The following is a 19,649-nucleotide window of genomic DNA, read 5'->3' as shown; positions in this document are numbered from 1 at the left end:
TCTTTCCATTATACCAAACCTTAAATGAGAGCCAGAAAACTTGTTTGCCCACCAAACACATTTTTTTACTGCATGAGCACTTTGTACCACCTTGCCAATGTGAATTACCTTGCACTTCATAAAGTGCTTCTCAGGCACTCACTACAACCCTTTGAAAGGTGTACAGCTTTTTTTTTAGATGGAAAAGGCAAGGCTGAGCCACAGTTACTTGCTCATCAATGGTTACGGGCTTAGAAACCCATGGCATGAGTGGGGATTTGAACCTGGGTCTTCCAGATACAAGTCTGACACTCTTAACCACTCCACCATGCTGGCTTCCCTTGCTTACAGGCAGATGAATCAGTCCAGAAGAGCACTACTGAAAGTATGGGAAGAAATTAAAAGACTTTTTTATATTAAAATACCCAGATGGGTTTCACCACATGAAGCTTTTATAAATCCAAATTTATTTCAAAAAAACTTATTGTATAGGTATGAAGATTTGCTGGATAATAAAACCAACTAAAGACAGTAGAGAACCTGAAAAAACAAGATATAGATCTGAACTGGCGGGAAAGAGCAAATTTAGAATCAAGATTCTTTAAAGATAAACAAATGGGTTTTTATGAAAAGCCAACTGAAATAGATAAACTATTAATCTATACTGATGATAAGCTTATTAAGAAAATGTATGATATAATGTTAGAAATTAAAACCCAAGATGAAGTGGTTAAATGCTCTATGGTTAAATGGGCTCAAAATTTGGGGCATAATACTGATCTAGATCAATGGTCTAAGGTATGGAAAACAAACATAAAAATTACTAAAGCAATTTCTTATAAAGAAAACATTTATAAAATGTTCTATAGATGGTATATTGTGCCAGATAAGCTATCCAAGTTTTATCCTAATATGTCAAATGATTGTTGGAAATGTAAAAAAAAATGTTGGTTCTTTTTTTCATATGTAGTGGACTTGTGATAAAAGTAAAAAAATTCTGGGCTTGGATACATGAAATATTGCAATTTTTTTAAAAAAAACAACATACCCTTTGTATGTTTGTTGAATATACTTCCAGAAAATTGTAAAAAGCAAGGCTCTTATCTTATTTTACATGTAGTTACAACTGCGAGAATATTATATGCTAAATATTGGAGAAGAAAGGAGACACCTTCCAAAGAAGAAATAATAATCAAACCACTTGTAACTGCTGAAATGGATAAATTAACGCTAATTCTGAAAGGACATAAAGAGGAAAATTTTGAAAATACTTGGTCAAGACTTTACAGATGGATTGAAGAATACATTAAATGAAGCCTGAACATAACCGAAATAGTGGACAATGAGAGTATCTATAATAAAATGTGCAAAAGTTATATATAACACTATAAGATGTAGAAATATACTTTTACTGAGAGATGTATGGATAATCTAACAGATAATTCAAAGAGTTGGAGAGATTCTCCCATTGTATGTTTGTATGTATTATTGTTTGGTTTTGTTTGTTTGTTATAAAAATAAAAATTATTTACAGACTTATGCTTCAAGTGATGTTTATTTAAACAGTGAACCTATTTATGATACAGACCAGATCAAACGTCAGACCAATCACCATAAAGTAGCAACATACCTTGAAATATTCTCTTCTGATTTGCTTGCTCCGTCTCCTCTCCTCATTCTGCCAGATAACTGGCTGAGTGTCTGGCCAGTGCTGCTCATCTGACTGGTCCTTCTGATTTTCCAGTGACTGTAAAGGGTGGAAAATAATGTCACCTTACAACACCAAGTCAGTACGTTGATTTTCTAAGTAAGAGGAGATCAGTTGAGAATTTATTATGTGTAACAAAATCCTAAAGGTACTCTACCGGGATGAGCCCTAACCCAGGCAAAAGTCAAGCCCAGCAAAAGTCGAGCCCTAAGAGCCCTAAGAGGAATACTGCATGCTTGCACATCATCACATTACCTGCCAAGTGTAGGGGGATGATGGAGAATTTGCTTCATCTGCTGAAAGGCTGCATGAAAAAAGCAAATCATAATTGTTTCTTGTACTGAATGTTATCCTCCTTTACACAAGTTTCTGATGTCAAGACAGACAGCTTACAGTTAGACAGAGCAGAACCTGAAATATTTCATTATAGCTATATGGACTAGAAACAAATGGGTCACATGCATGGCAAAAAAAGGAGAAAAACATAGATGAGGTGAGCTGGGCACAAGTGACCCCACTCCCAGAAATCATTTTTTGTAATACTCAAAGAATACAGCAGCATAGAACAGTCCTGATATTTTGGTTGTTTAAAGATAAAAAACTGTAGTGTCATACTGTAATTGCAACCAACAAAAGCCTCCAGTAAAGAATTCCAGAACTGTACTCCAAAAGAAGAAATATCTTTGTAGTAGAAGGATTGCATTCATACCACTGCTTGACTTTAGATAGCCAAAACATCCGTAAATGTTTTTGGCAGTACCCAAAACTGTCAGTTTTAATGAATAAAACACAGAGGCTAGTTGTTTTCTCAAGTACAGAGAACTAAAAAGCCTTGGTTCTATTACTGGCTTCCACACATTATGCAAACAGGAGTTCAGCTTTTAACACTGACTACAGAAGATGTTACTATGCCACAACTAAACTCAATACTTCTGGAAGGCTCTGAACATCCATCTTTCAAAGGGCTATTTCTTTAAAGTATGCCTGTGCCTTTATTCTCTTCCATCAAAATATTCTTGAAACTCTTGTACAAGTAGTTTTAAGAGGGTAGCCATCTTGGTCTGCAGCAGAAGAGCTAGATATATGATCAGTAGCACCTTAAACATCAACAAGGTTTTCAGAGTATAAGCTTTCGAGAATCAAAGGTCTCAACTAGGGGTGTGCAAAAAAAATTAAACAATATTCCTGAATCCTAATATTGAACAATATTCCTGAATCCTAATACCAGTATGGTATTAGGATTCATTAAATATTTGGGAAACCCAATTTTTTTCGGCTCCATTATACCTTTGGGGATCATTATAGTCAATAGTCCCCATGGGGTATAACGGAGAAATGATCCAGGGATATCTGGGGCGGGGGGGACTGTTTGAGGTACAGGCACTAAATCTGCAGCATAGCTGCTGGTACCTCTCCTCACACACCCCCCCCCAGTTTTGAAAAGACTGGACCAGGGGGTCCGATTCTATGGGCCCCCAAAGGCAGTGCCCCATTCTCCGTTATTTCTGTTATCCAAAGTTTCAGACAGCTTTCAAGAAATCATAATTCTATAATTCTCCACCTTGCTATGATACGCAGGTTCACCCCAAATTACTTGAATGCAAATACCTTTTTTCGGATTCCGCAGTCTGTTTTGGTCTGTTTCTTGTGCTTACAGATGTGGAGTGATTCAAAAGTCTAAAACCAAGACAGACACACTTGAAACAACAATGTGTGCTGAAGTGACTTATTTTAAACAGCATTTTGTATTGTTTCTTTTACTGAAGCTCCAAGCAGAGTTTCTGCTTTTCTCAAAACATTACATCCTTTACTTTTCTTTTTGTGCTAAGCATCTTGGGAAAACCAACAAGTTACCTTAATGCCATACCTATTGTTCTTTATCTATCTGAAGCCCAATGCTCTCAGGCTAGATATCAAAGATGGAAGGAGTATGAATTACCATGAAGCATTCCAACTGGGCAGAAGAGTGAGAATGATAGTAGGGAACAAAAGGGTGTTGTGAATGGACAGGAGCAATGAAGAAGATTCAGAGCAAGAAAGGCAGAAAGAAAGGAATAAGAAAGGAGGCGGCAAGTTATTACTCTGAGTATGTATTCTGTCCTACTACAAAAAACCAAGGACAGATACAACAGCCTACATCACAGAAGTAGCCATGCTTCTGATCTAGCAGTTGAGAGATGCAGCATGTGGGCCATGGCATGTTTGATTCTTAAACATGCAAGTATACAGAAATCCCTAAGGAGGCTGGCATGCTGTACTGGAGAGAAGTATAAAACATTTCCAGTGGGAAACTTATTACTGAGGCCACTTGTAGGTGCTCTCTGGCATGGGGTAAAAAAACTGTCTTGCAGAGTTTATGTTGATGCCTATATCTGTGTATGAAGGGTCCACATTCATTGCCTACCACCTGGGGGACTCCCACATAAAGTGTGCCCTCAAAATAAGTCAATAATACTGGAATTAACTCCCCTATTTCAAATGCATCCTCACCAGCACAATAATAAATACTTTGTCCACTGTGCTGCTATGGGAAATTCATGCGCCATAAACACCAAATACCTTGATGCGCGTCCTGCAGCCCTTGTCCTCTGGAAGAGCTTTTCACTGAATGAAGTTCTATAGCTTAAAGGCCTCCGCCTGAACCCGAAGATGGAAGAAGGAAGCGATAAAGATTGACAGGAGAGGACAGGGAAGTAATTAGTATAGTAAGCAGAAAGGAATAAGAGGATAGTTTTTACAGGGTTAAAAAGATAAACATGCTTAATGGTCAGAGTTATGGTTTATATTTTTGAGGATGCAAATTTTTTTTAGAGGACTGAGTGGTCAAGACCTTTACAAATGCACTGAAAATATTTAGATTCCAACATATAGCTTTTCAGATTCTCATTCTTATTTCCTCTACAAAGAACACAGTACAGTTAAGTACTGACAAATCCACCTGTTGATATTCAAAGCGCAAAACACAGTTCTTTTACATTCTACCAAAGTCTGAGTTTCTTCAGATTTCAGATGCAGAGAAGCAAGAAAATGCACGGATGTTTCCTGTAACCAAACCTCATAAAGGGTCTGATTGCATTTCTTTATCTTCTCTGCACACACAAATTATATTTTAGTGGGTGCCTAGAATTCTTTTTAAAAAGGCAGCCAGGCCACACACAGAGATATTCACCCCTTGTTGCAACCACAGTTTAAATACCTGTTCTTCTGCTCCTGCTGCAACAGCTGAGCAGCTATTTTCCTTAGGTCAGTCACTTCCTTCAATTCATCATCTTCCTCTGCCAACAACTGTTCTCTCTGACTCCTAAAAAAGCAAAATGGGAAGATGTTCGATGCACATAAATGTCAGGACAATGGTTGGAGAAGTACCAGAAAAAACAAAAGATCTCACCTAAAGCCACTCATGGTCCCCACCCCAGTTGGTCAACAGCCCTCCTAGAATTCCCAAAAAAAGATATCCTAGGACGGCTAGGGACTCACCTTTTCTCATCCCCCCAATCTTCATTTCGTTCCGTTTTTTTTGACTTCTCAGCCTGCTTTACGCGCTCCTTAGAAATGAAAAAAAAATTACAGGAAGCCTTACTAAAAGGAAATACTACATAGACAATATATTTGAAGTATATTACCAAGTTACCTTAATATAACAGACTGCTGGTCCAGTTTGTATACCTCCTTGGTCACAAGAGGCCACATCCTCAGAGGTGGGATCAAGGTAATCACACACATCTGGGTCTAGTGGTACAGCATGAGGATAGCAGAGAGAGAAGGAGAAATATTTCATTACATATGAAATATACTCAGCCATCAAAATTTGGGTAGAAAACATTTATTTAACACCGTCTCACAACCACCTTCTCCAGTAATAACAACTCATTCTGTTTTGAAAGTTAACTGGGATCAGGACAGAACTGTTGAGAAGCAAACAGGAATTCACTATAATAATTATCCTGTGTTCAAAGACCTACACTGAATTCCACTTCAGTTTCTGGTGCCACTCTAAATACAAGCTGTAACCTGGAAAGCCTTTCACAGCCTACACCAAGGTATCTGAAGGACACCATCTCCTCCTATATGAAGCTGCCAATAACCAGTTCATCATTGGTGCTCCAGTTCCCAAAGTTAGGCTCACGGTACCATGTCTTTGGGATGCCTCCCCCCCAAGATTGTTGGCCAGCTCCTACACAGTCATTTAGGTACCACGGCACAGCTCTTTTTTCTGTCTTAGGCCTTTGATTATTTTCCTTGTTTCTGTACAGGCTGCTACTGTTGTTTAGTACTGTAGGTGTTCCTTGATTTTGTCTTTGAGCATTAATGGGGATGTGAGATATAATCCTAACAGCAAACAATAGTGTAGTGCCTATAGAAGCTGGAGTTACAGTCCTCTGTTGTTTTATACGTGTTATAAGGCCTGTATAATTTTACTCCCTTGTCATCAAGCATGTGGGCAAGACAATGGCTGAGCAGTCATGGGGGTGCCAGCAATCCCATACAGCGCCTCACAAAAGAACTGTGGGTTCCCAAAAGAAAGCATTTCCCTGCATTCTAGAGGGCTAGGGAATAACATTTACCTTTTTGCAATTCAGGTTTATTTCCTAGCAACTGATTGTCATTTCTGAGTGTCTGCTCCCTGGTCGATTCCGATACCTGAGAGTGAAGGCTGATTGTGTCGTCATCGGATGGCTAAAAAGAGCAGTTTTAGAACATAATCTGCATATTCCATATATTCCATTATCCACCAGCTAAAACCTGCATCATAAAATAATCTTCACAAAAGAATGCTAATGTCTATTACATTATTCCAAAATTTCAGCATGGTAGTTTTGGTTGGCTGAACCAACCTTTACATACAATATTTCTCAGACAATGAAACAAGTTGCTAACAATACATTTTAATAGGTCATTCAATAGACGAATCAAGGATCTCTTTTAAATTCTAACAAACAAATGCCAAAGGATCAGGGGTCATTTCCTGCAGGAGCGCACAGGAGCGGAGCTCCGGCAGTAAAGAGCCCGGGGGGGCACATGCAACAAACCCCACCCACTGCTTCCAGCAGCCCCAGGGCACAAGGAGCAAGAAGCAATCAGGTAAGTTGCAGAGCCCCCCCCCCCCAGCTAGCAGTCCAAAACAGTCCAGTGGCACCGTTAAGGCCAAGGTTTATTCAGGTACAAGCTCTCCCTCCTCTGTGAGGGCAGATCTGCGCATTCCCCCCCCCCCATAGCTAGCAATCCAAAAGAGTCCAATGGAGCCTGAGCGGTGGGTGTTGCCTTCTGACACACTTCCAGTGCTGTCAGGGGGTGTGTCATATGCAAATAAGATATGCTAATGAGCTCCTGCACCTCTTTTTCTATGAAATGACCCCTGCAAAGGATACATAAAAGCTAGCAACAATCAAACAGAAACACAGCACAACATAAAATAGCAACAAACTGGGCTGATACATGTATAAATAAGTTGTCCCCAGTCTTTTTGGTATGGTGACCCTCACAGGTTCAGATTTACTCGATATGAGGAACCAAACAGATTCACAAATCATTAAAACTGTAAATGCCTGAGATCAACTTTCACAGATTTCACAACCCAATTTTGGGTCAGGACCCAAAGGTTAAGAAACGCAGGTATGAATTGAATCAATCTTTACTGGTAAAATATGGACTCAGTGTCAGATTAGCTACCTGAATTACTGTTTATCTTGCATGAACAAAAGCTTAATAGTAATCTGTAATATCACTCTAAATATAGAGCAAAAAAGACACATTGTTATTGCTGTGCTTTATACTTCAAAAAGTGCTGCAAAGATTTAGTTTAAGGAATTAAAATGAAACAACTGAGAAATTACTTCTTCTCTTCCTACTGAAATATCATTCACCAAGACACTATACACTTCTTAGAGGCTTAGCCTGCCAATTTCTTGGTCTCCATGTTCTTTTCCCTCCTTTAATTGACTCAACAACATTCTAAGGGCATATTCTAAGAGCATATTCACTCCTCAGGGTGGTGGGGGGTTGCTTAGAAAGAATAATGGGTAACGGGCAAATTAAAATTTCCCAGACAATATGAAGCTAGCCTGAAGGCAAAATCAGAAATGCTAGGTGGGACAGGACCTCTTTGCTTTGAGCAGTTTAAAAAGAGCAGACTTACTTCTGTAGTGGATAATCTTTTATCCCCATTATCACTACCGATTCCAGAGTCTGGGCCATGGTTTTTATTTGGATAAAAATCTTCCATACTGTAACAAAGTGGAACATTGTTATGACACATCACTCGGACTCAGATTTCAATCCGCTAACCTCTAAAGTCCTGTCCCTATACTGGCAAGATGCTCCTTTGCAAACATTCTTTACATAAACAACACAGACCCCATTAAGATGCTGCCAGGTGTCAAAAATAGATGTGGAAGAGACTATTTTGGCTGGCCTACACATTTCTCACATCAATTGAAGAGCCTTTAAAGGTTGCATAGATGGGCATCATTGTACTTTTGAAATGAGCACCCAGGTTCATTGAAAATTGTATTCCAGCAGCCTTTTGCACTTGATTTTATACACAAAGTCATAACCAGAGTTCGGAGGGCATTCTCTCACACCCTTGTATCTATTCAAAACACTGAAGGCTCAAAAACGTATTGACAAGAGTTCACCAAAAACCTATCAAGAAGAATCTCTGTACACATGCTCATATGCCCAGAACTCATTTTTCTCAGAAATAGCATACGAGGTAAATATCTTGTGGAACAAAAGAAATGCCAGAATTGTTAAAGGGTTGCCTGTTTGTCAAATGGTCCAAAGCCAGTATATCCTTTAAGATTCTATCAATGGCCTGAATATGCTCAATATATCTCCTAGTGAGTAGAACATGCTTCAGCCACCAGGAAGAGAAGCCTCTTCCTGGTTTGTTTTTCAACAGGCAAAACTCTCAGCAAGGCTATGTTTGGATCTTACAATTTCTAATCAAGAGTCAAGACTGCAGCATTTCTATATGCCATGCCAACTGCCCCAGAAGTCCTCAAAGTGCACTGTGACAGGCCTGGGAAGGGAGTTCAGAAACATGCCTTGTTTCTTTACATCAGCATCATCATGATTTGAGTATGTGCTTTAATAAAAGAATGAGGAATGTAGTTTATGGCACTGTTTATTATATGCCTTTGTTTTCACTGCATTGTTTTCTAATTTCTGTAATCCAGTTTCTGCATTTCTTATGTCATGTCCAGTACTGTTCTACTGCTTTGTTGTCTAACTTTGTAATCCAATCTTATTGCAATGCTTATTATACTCCTCCTATGGCACTGCTGAATTTTGCAGTTCATCTTGACTCTCCACAACAAAGGTGAACTATAAATAAACTTCCCCTGTTCCTCTATAATTCTGTGGGTTGGCTTTCTCCTGCATCTGTTCTGCCATCTATCCAACTGAAATGTCTAAATTTTGCTGTGGAACTGGTGAATGTAAAGATTGCTTCGATTTTGCTTCAAGTCTCTACCACCACCACAATGTTACAACTGTACAACTACATCAGGATTGCTTTTTGCATTGTGATTGAACCAATATGTATATGCACTGGGCACCCTCAGTAGCTTATGGGGAGTGACCGTAAACTGCAGCAAGCTGTATGCATGAAATAGGCCAGTGGGATTTTGGAAATTAACAATGGAACATCAGATCTCTAATGCCTCTGGAAAAAGACTAGATTATTTGGAAGCCTAAACCCAGGTAACTCTTCAGATGGAGAATTCTGTAAGCATCCCTAATTTATATCCTTAAATTATAAAGCCAACGTACAAATGACCTTGTGAAACATAGCCCTAAAAGCTCAGGATATTAAACAGTTATCTGCTCTGGGAATGTTCTCTAACAGTACTTTAATGTTACAGAAATGGAGGGTGTTTTCCCCTGAATGCCTGTAGAGATATTAGTCACTCAGCTGACTTGGCACTAGGTGGCAGATTCCCTGTTGAGCAAAAAACTGATGTTAATACTGTTTCAGAATTACCACCTTTGAGGACATGACAAATAATACCTTCAAAAAACATACTTAAAATATAAAGGATTCCTTGTTCAGCTCTGAAGTAGACCTCACAGGTGTGAAAGACTTGCCCAGACATGCCCACAGTTGAGCTGGGATGCAAGCCCAACCCTTCACCATTACTCTATCTACAACTTTCTCATTTTTATATAGCATTTCAAACCCTCTTTGCTGTAGCAATAATTACCCCACCTCACCACCTCCACTTTCCCCTCCATTATATATACACTACTCATTAGATGGTGAACAAGATGCTTTGCATTAAAGATTGTCTATCACAGATGTCATAAGGAAGAAGAAAGGGTTGTAAAGGAAGGACTGGCCACTGGTGAAAACGCAACACAGAATGGCAAGAGAAGGAGTGGTGGTTAAAAGACTTTTAAGAGTATGAATTACTTTTATGAATGGTCCCTCACAGGATGATGAAACATTTTTGATCACCTCTGCCACATGTTTTAAATTACTACAGGAACAAACTGGGTAGGAGCACAAGGACTGCAGAAATAAAAAGGGAGTCTGAACAACAGTGGCACCAGAAGGCTTGCATCCAAGGCCTGCAATAATCTAACTAAAAGCACTGAAATCATCACAATGAAAGAACAGCACTTAACAAGTTTTACATACAAATGTTGAAAAAAGGAGTTTACCTGTCTGTGAGGGGCTGAGAAGGGATTCTTTTACCCAGAGATGGCAAATCCAAAGAATCTGGCTTTTTATCTATTCTGAGGCATGCTTGAATGCTGAGGAATTTAAATATATGTACTTTGCCCTTTAAGCATACCTGTTCAGAAGCAGATGGTGGGAACATTAACATAATCAGATAAATCCAGGTTGGCAGCCATTTTGTTTTGAAGCAGTAGAACAAAGTTTGCCTCCAGTGCCACCTTTAAGACCAACAACGTTTTATTCAAGGTATGAGCTCTCATGTGCACGCACATTTCCTCAAATACACTGAAATGGAGGGTGACAGTCCATACATATAGGCAGAGGGTGACCCGCAAATTAGCATACAACATAATGAAGATGTTTTAACAGATGCAAAGACCATACAGGAATAACATATAAACTTCCTGTTTGGTCTCTGCATCTGTTAAAACATCTTCATCACATTGTATGCTAACTTGCTGGTCACCCTCTGCCTATATGTATGGACTGTTAACTTCCATTTCAATATATCTAACGAAGTGTGCATGCAAATGAAAGCTCATACGTTGAATAAAGCTTTGTTGGTCTTAAAGGTGGCTCTGGACTCAAACTTTGTTCTATAACCAGACAAAGTATTTACAAGACCCTGTTTGAACCATTAATTATCTCACCACCACCCCTCACATGCACACCTTCCACCTATTCACAATGCGTAACACAGCAATTAGCTCTGACAAACTCACACTGCCCAGATATGTGTGCTAAACATGCTATGCCTGCAGGACAAAGAAAACAAGGCAGGCCGTATTGATCTACTCCAATGGCCAGTTCAGCTGTTGACTTTTCCTACACTTGTACAGCATGGACGAAGATATTAAATAGGATCAGACAGCTCGTCCTCTTGTTAGGCTCCTCTACATCTTGGTGATTCATGTGTCACATACACTTCAGAAGCTGTGCAACAGTTTTCCAATTTACAAAGACAAGTACGAAACATGTTCCTTCTCTTCCAGCTATAACCCTCCAAGCAGATTAAAACCAACACTGAAAAGCAGCCAGATACAAAGGGTGCTTTTCCAGATGGCTTTGGGCCAAGAATGGTCTATTTCCTTAATGCGTAGGAAGCTGGCTGAATAAGCAATCTCTCACAAACCCTCTCCACTGAAGAAAATTAAATGGTTTTAACGAACCTGTGCTGGTGGTAACTGCATTGGATTGTTATCCAAAATTATCACTTGCAAATGACGCAGTTTCCTGTAACAGACTGGTATCTCTGTGATTTTATTACAAGAAAAGTCCAGTTTTACCAAGGGAAGGTCTCCTAATTCTGTTAGAAAGAAAGATCAGAGACTCAGACACTGCAACAGATTTACATTTTTACATGAACAAGGAAGCTTGGAGGGGAAGCTTACCATCAGGTAGTATATGCAGATTATTTCTTCTTAAATTTAATTCTCTAAGTGACTGCAGTTTTCCTATTTGTTGTGGAAGGACCTGGATTTCATTGCAACTAATATCCTATGCGAAGAGACAAGGAGTTAGAATGCCAAATAGCTTGAATGCAATTTTAAGAAGCAGCCATAAGAAAATGGCCCAAGCAAACCATGTCGGAGTGTGATGAGGATGCTACAAGGCCCTGGTTTATCATTCCAGTATTCATTTAGGTTACAACAATCCTCTGCTTTGTAACAGAAGAGAGAGCAGAGGACCTAATCCAAGGCAAACTTTTTCAAATTTAAGGCATTTATTCAATACTCCAGCAGATGACAGCATGCTGCTGACATGGGATTCCACTAGTATTGTAGAAAGCAAATGGGTATAAAGTAGGCTCCTTTATGAATATTAAGTGTCAAAGATACAGCATATTACTGTCAAGTTAATTCCTAGGATTTTGCAATAGCATGGTTTTAAAAGTGGAAGTGTCAAAGCAAAACCTGCCCCTTGCAGAGGCATACATTCCATATGATAAATGACCTCACAAATCCTCTAAGGGAGACTTAAACGCGTTGATGATAATCTACCTGAGAATTCATGATTAATTCTACCTATGGGTCAACATAGTCCTCACTGCAAGATCAAACTAGCACTAAACCTTCCAAATACACAGCATTTTGTTTTGGTCTCAAGTTGCAAGTTATAGCAAAGGATGAAGCAAAACTAAAAGGTGTCCTTTAAAAATTAAATGAAGCTCCCATCCTTCACTACTACCAAAATCCATTCAAGTACAGAGATGAAGGTTCATCCTAGGATACTGAAACAGAGAGAGCCTAAATTGTAAGGCTTCTGTATGAATTAACATTAGGCTTCCTACTAAATGAAAAGGTCAAGAAATTAACTCGAAAGGTCAAGTGGAGAGACTGACACTTACCAATTCCATTAAGTCTCGCAGCTTCCCAATTTCTTCAGGAATGGACACAAGCTTATTATTGCTGACAACTAAAACCTTAAGTGGCAGATCAAACAGGTATTTTGGCAAGGTTGATAAAAGATTTCGACTAAAAAGATGAGAGAGATTATGTGGTTAATATCTAGCAACTATCAATTATTTAACACACACAGCGCTATCCACAAACAACTTAAAATAAGAACATTTCCTTCTAAACTGACCTGATATTACTTCCATATAAATCAAACTGAAGTGGCTGGCAGTTGACAACTAAATGACTGCTTAAATGTCTTTGTAGAAAAACACAGCTTAGATGCTCCTTCCTTTATAAACACAGAAAACTCATCCAAATCAAGTTGTGGTCTGTAATTCAATCTGGTCCATCTATCTTGAATGCAGACAGAGGATGATCCAATATGTATCATCAGTAAGTCTCACCCTGGGACCAAATACAGCATTTTTTATTCAAGAGCACAAAGTTCCATTTGGGGTCAATAATGGAACCAGGGAGGGGGGCACTAAGTGCGTAACAGATTTTTCCTGTTTGGGGGGGAAGTGATTTTGCAGGTGGTTTCAGGGTACCCGAGTTAACACCACCATGAAGAAAAATGAGATAAAATGCATCCCACCACCATCGCCCCAGTTTTGTCGCAGAGCACTAATAAGAACGGTCTGCTTAGCGTGTAACAGTTTCTTTCGCTCTATTATACATAGCGTCTGATTTCCACAGAACCAGATAAAATATGCTGACTGAATTTTCAAACATTTTAATTCTCAGTAAGACACCAGATACAGAATAGAGTTACAAAGTATCCAGCATCCAAGAACAGACCACAGCTACATGAACACAGCAAAGGTAAATCACATGGCAAATATGGAGATAAGGATCTCACAGGGCACCAATCAATATCCACTACCACCCTAAAATACCTTCAACAAATGCTTCTCTAATCATACATCAAAGCCACCCAAAGGTTATTTCCTAGGTAGCCTAGTCCACAAGTTGGCAAATTTAGGAGTTTTGAAACCTTTCTTAATTTTGTCTCCAATTAAATTTTTTGTAACTTACATTCAGTACTTTATCCTGCCCTACAAAATGTGTTCATCCCCCCCCCCACACATTTGCAGCCCTGCCAGTCTTGCTTGTATGTATCATTGTTGTCGCTCTCCCTTGTAGCCTTTTCCTCCAAAAACATGGAATGGGATCCACATTTTCAAACACTCCCACAAGAACAGCTAATATCACAAAATATTTTAGATTAATTGTCACAACCCTAGTATGAATAGGGAGTTTTAGGTGGGTAGCCGTGCTGGTCTGCTGCTGAAGAGCAAGATTCCAGTCTAATAGCACCTTAAGGACCAACAGGCACAGTAGCGCCTTAAATACCAACAAAACTCAGGATATTCAGAACAGTGGGCATCCCACCAGGGCTGAATTTGTATCTTACTATAGGTGCTAATTTTCTCCCCCCCCCAAAAAAAAAAAATTCTCCCCTGTTCTAATCATGCTGATTACACTTTGCATTTGTACCTTGGCATCCTGATTCCCTTTGCAACACCCCTCCCACCTTCTGACTGGAATATAAGGGCTCAAGGACCTCCATTCCTTCTTGTAACCGACTATGGGAGCTTTGATTCTTGAAAGCTTATACCCTGGAAATTTTGTTGGTCTTTAAGGTGCTACTGGACTCTAATACTGCTCTTGTGCATAGGGAGAAACTCTCTGGCAAACAGAGTTAAAGAATAAAACACAGCTGACAAAGCCATTATAGAGAATCACTCAGTTTTCACCAGTTTACAAAAACTGGCTACTGAAACACACACACACACACACACACACACACTATAGCTAGCAGTTCCACCATGCCTGATAACTGAGTCACACAGAATTGCTTTTTCTACATATGCATTTCTGGAACAGTAAAAAAAAAATGACTGCTGTTGTGTATAATAATCCAAGACTAATTTGCCAGTTGTACATATACTAGAAGCTGCTATGACATCTGCATGTAACAAAAGATAACTTAATATACAATGCTCATTTTTACACCCATGTAAGAAAGGTGACATATGCACATTTGCACACAGCCTAAACAAAACTAAAAATGGCATACACTGAAGGTACCACACACTCACACCCCATCACCAACGTTCTTCAGAAAAGGTAGTTTTTCCAGTACCACCATCAGTCCCAGTCATTATTCATAAGCATGCAAGATCAGCAAAGCTCTTTCAGCATTAGTTAATTCCCAAATGCTGTAACTGAACAAACTTTTACCTTCACATGTCAATCATCATCATCTGAAACAGGAACACCAGGAATAAAATTAGACATTGGCAACGTCTGATTTACAAACTGGAAAACAGTCTTCCAGGAAACTCTTCTATATAGAAAGTCATGGATAATTGAAGCCCTGATGAGCTGGAATATCTAACAATTAGATCAGATGGATAGAAAAGATTACCGACCTGATATTCAGATATGTTAGCATCTGCAGATTTTTAATTGCTTCAGGGATTGATTTGATGCAGTTGTGATACAAGTTCAGTGTCTCAAGTGGCGCAAACTGCCACACATCTGGAGGAATTTCAGCAAATCTGTTCTTGGAAAGGTCTAAAAGGGAGAAAACCTCTAAGGGTCAGTACTGTACTACGTTGAAAAGATGTACAAGAAATGTGTTACCCTTACAGTATGATCAAAGCTTTAGTGTAATTGTTCAGAAATTTGATCCTACACAGTAAACTAATGCTAGATCGAACACTTAGCATTGAGGATGGAAGGAAATTTGAGCTCTGCTTTGTTTCTTTGCAATTCTGAAAAGGGAGGTCCCTCTCCACAAACTTTTAGAATGATCAAGTAGGCAGGATAGCCTTCTGGAACTGGCTTCCTGAGACTCTGGTTTAAGAGCAGGTGCTGCTTCCTCATGCTAACCCAACCTCTTCAGCAGCACAGTGTGATATAACCTTTAAAAAACAGCTGTTCTCTACTCTGTCCTGATTAAACAAAGTCTCCTTAGAACCCCTGTATTCTATCTCCATCTCCAATGGAAATAAACCTTCACCCATTGTTACTCTCCCTCACTTTAACCCACTTAATTATCCCTGCCTCTCTCTTTCTTCTGCCAAGGCTAAAACTTAGGGCAAAACTGAACATGCCACAAGGGCCCACTCCTGACTGGACTCACAATGCAGCAGGCTGAGGCACTCTTGTTACCTCCCCACACACACACCTTACCAAGTGCTGAAACAGCTGCAAACTCCACAGCGACCATTTCGCCACTTGAAAAGGTACAGGAGGAAACAAGAGTGCTGAACTGCAGCATTTTAAATGACTTTAAAATGGCAGAGGCATCCTTGTGGCAGCCACGAGGACACCATCACATCTAGTTTGGACCTCAGACTGCAAACTGCCTGGGACTTAGACAATAGTTTGTTGTCTTTTAACAATGCAGTCCTCAACCGGTTAAACCCTTCAAAGCATCCTCAATGGACTCAGGGGGGTGTAACACTGGTAAGGACTGCAGTATAAATTCTGTAAAACTATATATCATACCATTATGAAGGTATTCTGCTGCAACTGCTAGGTTAAAATATTTGTGATGTATCAGTGACAAAAGAAGAGTAATGAGGCAGCTTAAAAGTAACAGATGCTCGTTGGAATCCTATGCAGTTACTATAGTCTTTGAAATCAATGGGCTTAGACTGGAGAAGCCCTGCATAGGATTGCACCATTATTTTATCCTAAGCTTGCATGAGTACCCTTTGTCAGACGCCGACGCCAAAGGAACTAGGCTATACAATGCCCACATTGTCTATGGAGATAAAATCAGCTGTGTGCAGCCTTTCAAAACATTTCTTGAAAGCAATTTGTAGATATTTTTCTACCAGGCCTTCTAATCAGTAAACCAACTCAAATGAGTAACAAAGAGAGAACCAGCTACAGAAGTAAGCATCCCTCAACACTAAATTCTAGATAAATAACTGCGGCCCCAGTCACACGGGAGGATCTGCCCGGCGAAACGGACAGGTTGAGGGCAGATTAAACTGGTGGGATCAGATGCCAACATCTGGCAAGCGTCGCGCCCCCGCCCCCAACCCGTTGCTACCGGCTGAAAATGCAGATTTAAAAGAGACCTGCAAAAGACTACTACTTACTGGGAAACACGCAGCATGGGCAGCCGTGTGATCGCCGACATGCCCGTAATCCCGTGGTATGCGAGGTCCTGCCACACTGCGCATGCACACAACTGCGCAGCTGCCTCGCCTCTCCCTTCGTCCCATTGCTTCCCCCTCGGCATGTGATCGTGTCGCCTCTCCCTTCGTCCCATTGCTTCCCCCTCGGCATGTGATCGTGTCGGGGAGCAAAGGCGGCGCGGCTTGGGGGATCTGTCCGATGCTTCAATTTGCTGCGGCTCTAAAAAGCCGCACTTCTGCCATGGCTTTTCTCACTAGTACGACCGGGGCCAAATATTACTTCTTTGGTTCCACCTTTTTGTGCTTTGCCACATGAACACATGTGAACAAAAGCAAACCCCAAAGGCTGATTAATACTTCCCAAGGCGACAGTGTTTCCTTCCCTGTCTGCAGAATAATGCTATTACTTCATCCTACCACAAAAAAGGGGAAGCTGAATGGAAAAATCAGTACTTTTCTGTCTCACATACTAAAAATGCATTGCCTTGCTTAGAGTTACAAAGAATATCTGCAAGAGGGCATATTATGGAAAGGGAAACACAGTATAATAATCTGCCAGTTAAATGCAAAAACAGTGGCTTGTCTGTAAACACAGCCCTTATGATAAAAGGAAAGCAAACTCAATAAGAATAAAATTAAATACATAAAAAAACCCAGTCTAGAATTTTTACACTACACATTTCTACACTACAGTTACAACTAAACAAAGCACCTTAGGTTTGTTCACTACTACAAGCATTGCAATATTTTAAGTATCCAGAACTTCTTATGCTAGTGGCATTTAATTTCAAAGGAGGAAACTTAGGACGTAACTAACAGATGTAAGAGATCCATGATCAGTTCATCCCAGGTCTTGAATTTCATGTTTAAAACAGCTGGGGCGGAAACCACAATTTAGATCAGGACCATGGCATAGGGGAAGGGTGGGTAATACTTTGTCCCTTGCTGTTTCCTGGTTCAGTGAAACCAATTTCTAACCAGGAAACAACACAAAATGAAAGGATCCACATGTCATGGATCCAGGTCAAAAAGTACCCTGCATCACTTTTAACTAAAATAAAAGGAGCTAAGAGATTCAATCACAAATTTCCCCACGTCTCTTCCTAGTTATAGCCTCAAACATCCTCAAGACACTTGGAAGCTGGACCACAATAATAAGCAGCAGATACAATGTACAAAGATTACGAAAAGTCTAACAGAAGGCCAGCAAACATAGTTAACGAGCAGTCAAGAAAGTTATGAAAGGCAGGAAGGCCTTTTTTTAAAAAAGGAGGTACAGAGCACAAATGCCGACAACACAAAGAGCTGACAATAAGAATTTGAAGAACATACTGCAAGGAACAAGGGAATTTTTAAAAAATTAACTTCATTCAGGAGCAGGAAACCAGCTAGACAGGCAGCAGTGGAACAGGCTTCCTCAGGAGGTGGTGGGCTCTCCTTCTTTGGAGGTTTATAAACAGAGGTTAGATGGACGTCTGACAGCAATGCTGATTCCATGAACTTAGGTAGATCATGAGAGGGAGGGCAGGGAGGGTTGCATCAGTGCTTAGTTCTCGTGGCCCTACCTCACAGAGGTAAAGGGAAAGGGAGAGGTAAAGGGAAACGAGACTGTAAGCTGTTCTGAGACTCCTTCAGATGGTGAAGGGCAGGGTATAAATTCAATCTCTTCTTCTTCCTTATACACCCAGGGAAATGCCGATCGACACTTTGGGTCAGTTTGGCCAGGGTTCCTGGAGGGTTTTTTGCCATTTCAGGGCATGGAGCAGAGCTCACTGGGGCGTGTGAATTTCCTGCATTGTGCAGAGGGTTTGACTAGATTACCCTTTATGATTCTATGATTATATATGTACAAGTGGAGACCCGCAAGAAACTTGCGGGATGGTTATCCTATTCCTCACGCCTTTGCTTCCTCCTGTCTCCCCCTACCTCTCTCACATTCTTTCTCCCTTCTGCCCCCCCTTTCTTTCTTTCTCTCTCTCCATGTATGGTTTGGAGGGTGGAGTCTATGGCATTATACTGGTCTGTAGTTTCTCCCCTCCTCAAATCCCACCCTCCCCAGGCTCCACCCCTCAAATGTCCAGGAATTTGCCAACCTGGAATTGGCAACACAATTTCCTTCCCACCCAACCTACCTTTATCTGCCTCTCTGTCTTCAACTTTCCGTCTCCACACCCCTCCCCCACAGCCTCTACCTAGGAAAGTTACAGTCTTTCTCCACAGTGGGGACCAAAGCAGCTTACATTATTCTCTCCTCCTTTTTATCTGCACAACAACCCTGTGAGGTTGGCTAGGCTGAAAGTATGTGACTGGTCCAAAATCACCCAGTCAGCTTCCACCGCAAGATGGGGATCTGAACCTGGGTCTCGCAGACCCTAATCTGAAGCTCTAACTAATGCACCACACCGGCTCTCATAGGGTGGCTGCTGATGAACAGTAGCAAGCAGCTGGGCCTACTTGAGTCATGCAAATCAGGTGGTATCAAGTCACCCAGACGGTGCTGCCTAGGGATGCCAGCCTCCAGGTGGGACCTGGGGATCCCCTGTAATTCCTGCTCATCTCCAGACTACAGAGATAACTTCCCATGGAGAAAATGGATGCTTTGGAGGGTGGACTCTGTGACATTGTACCCCACTGAGGTCCCTGTCCTCCCCAGGCTCCACCCACAAATCTCCAGGAGTTTCCCAGCCTGGACCTGGCAACCTTATCCACAATCCCCTGTC

The 19,649-nt window shown here is 40.6% G+C and overlaps 1 protein-coding gene across 2 annotated transcripts in view; it reads right to left on the bottom strand.

The window, feature by feature from the left end:
* The window catches only part of LRCH2 (leucine-rich repeats and calponin homology (CH) domain containing 2), a 58,005-nt gene that overhangs the window by 11,907 nt on the left and 26,449 nt on the right, over nucleotides 1-19,649 (bottom strand). Inside the window, exons 2-15 of one of the 2 annotated variants that reach the window (XM_015416262.1) lie at nucleotides 15,205-15,349; nucleotides 12,718-12,844; nucleotides 11,762-11,867; nucleotides 11,540-11,676; nucleotides 10,352-10,485; nucleotides 7,824-7,911; nucleotides 6,253-6,364; nucleotides 5,319-5,416; nucleotides 5,165-5,232; nucleotides 4,884-4,988; nucleotides 4,247-4,324; nucleotides 3,296-3,364; nucleotides 1,943-1,991; nucleotides 1,610-1,726 (exon numbers count right to left, since the gene is read on the bottom strand). In XM_015416262.1, coding sequence (XP_015271748.1) covers nucleotides 1,610-1,726; nucleotides 1,943-1,991; nucleotides 3,296-3,364; nucleotides 4,247-4,324; nucleotides 4,884-4,988; nucleotides 5,165-5,232; nucleotides 5,319-5,416; nucleotides 6,253-6,364; nucleotides 7,824-7,911; nucleotides 10,352-10,485; nucleotides 11,540-11,676; nucleotides 11,762-11,867; nucleotides 12,718-12,844; nucleotides 15,205-15,349 — 1,433 coding nt within the window. The remainder of the gene's footprint in view (nucleotides 1-1,609; nucleotides 1,727-1,942; nucleotides 1,992-3,295; nucleotides 3,365-4,246; nucleotides 4,325-4,883; nucleotides 4,989-5,164; nucleotides 5,233-5,318; nucleotides 5,417-6,252; nucleotides 6,365-7,823; nucleotides 7,912-10,351; nucleotides 10,486-11,539; nucleotides 11,677-11,761; nucleotides 11,868-12,717; nucleotides 12,845-15,204; nucleotides 15,350-19,649) is intronic. The other variant, XM_015416263.1, reaches the window with a different exon arrangement.

The sequence above is a fragment of the Gekko japonicus genome, unplaced genomic scaffold, assembly GCF_001447785.1.
Source record: "Gekko japonicus isolate JY-2015 unplaced genomic scaffold, Gekko_japonicus_V1.1 scaffold603, whole genome shotgun sequence".
NCBI lineage: Eukaryota > Metazoa > Chordata > Lepidosauria > Squamata > Gekkonidae > Gekko > Gekko japonicus.
The sequence above is the reverse complement of the archived record's forward strand: the minus strand, read 5'-3'. Positions and strand labels throughout refer to the sequence as shown.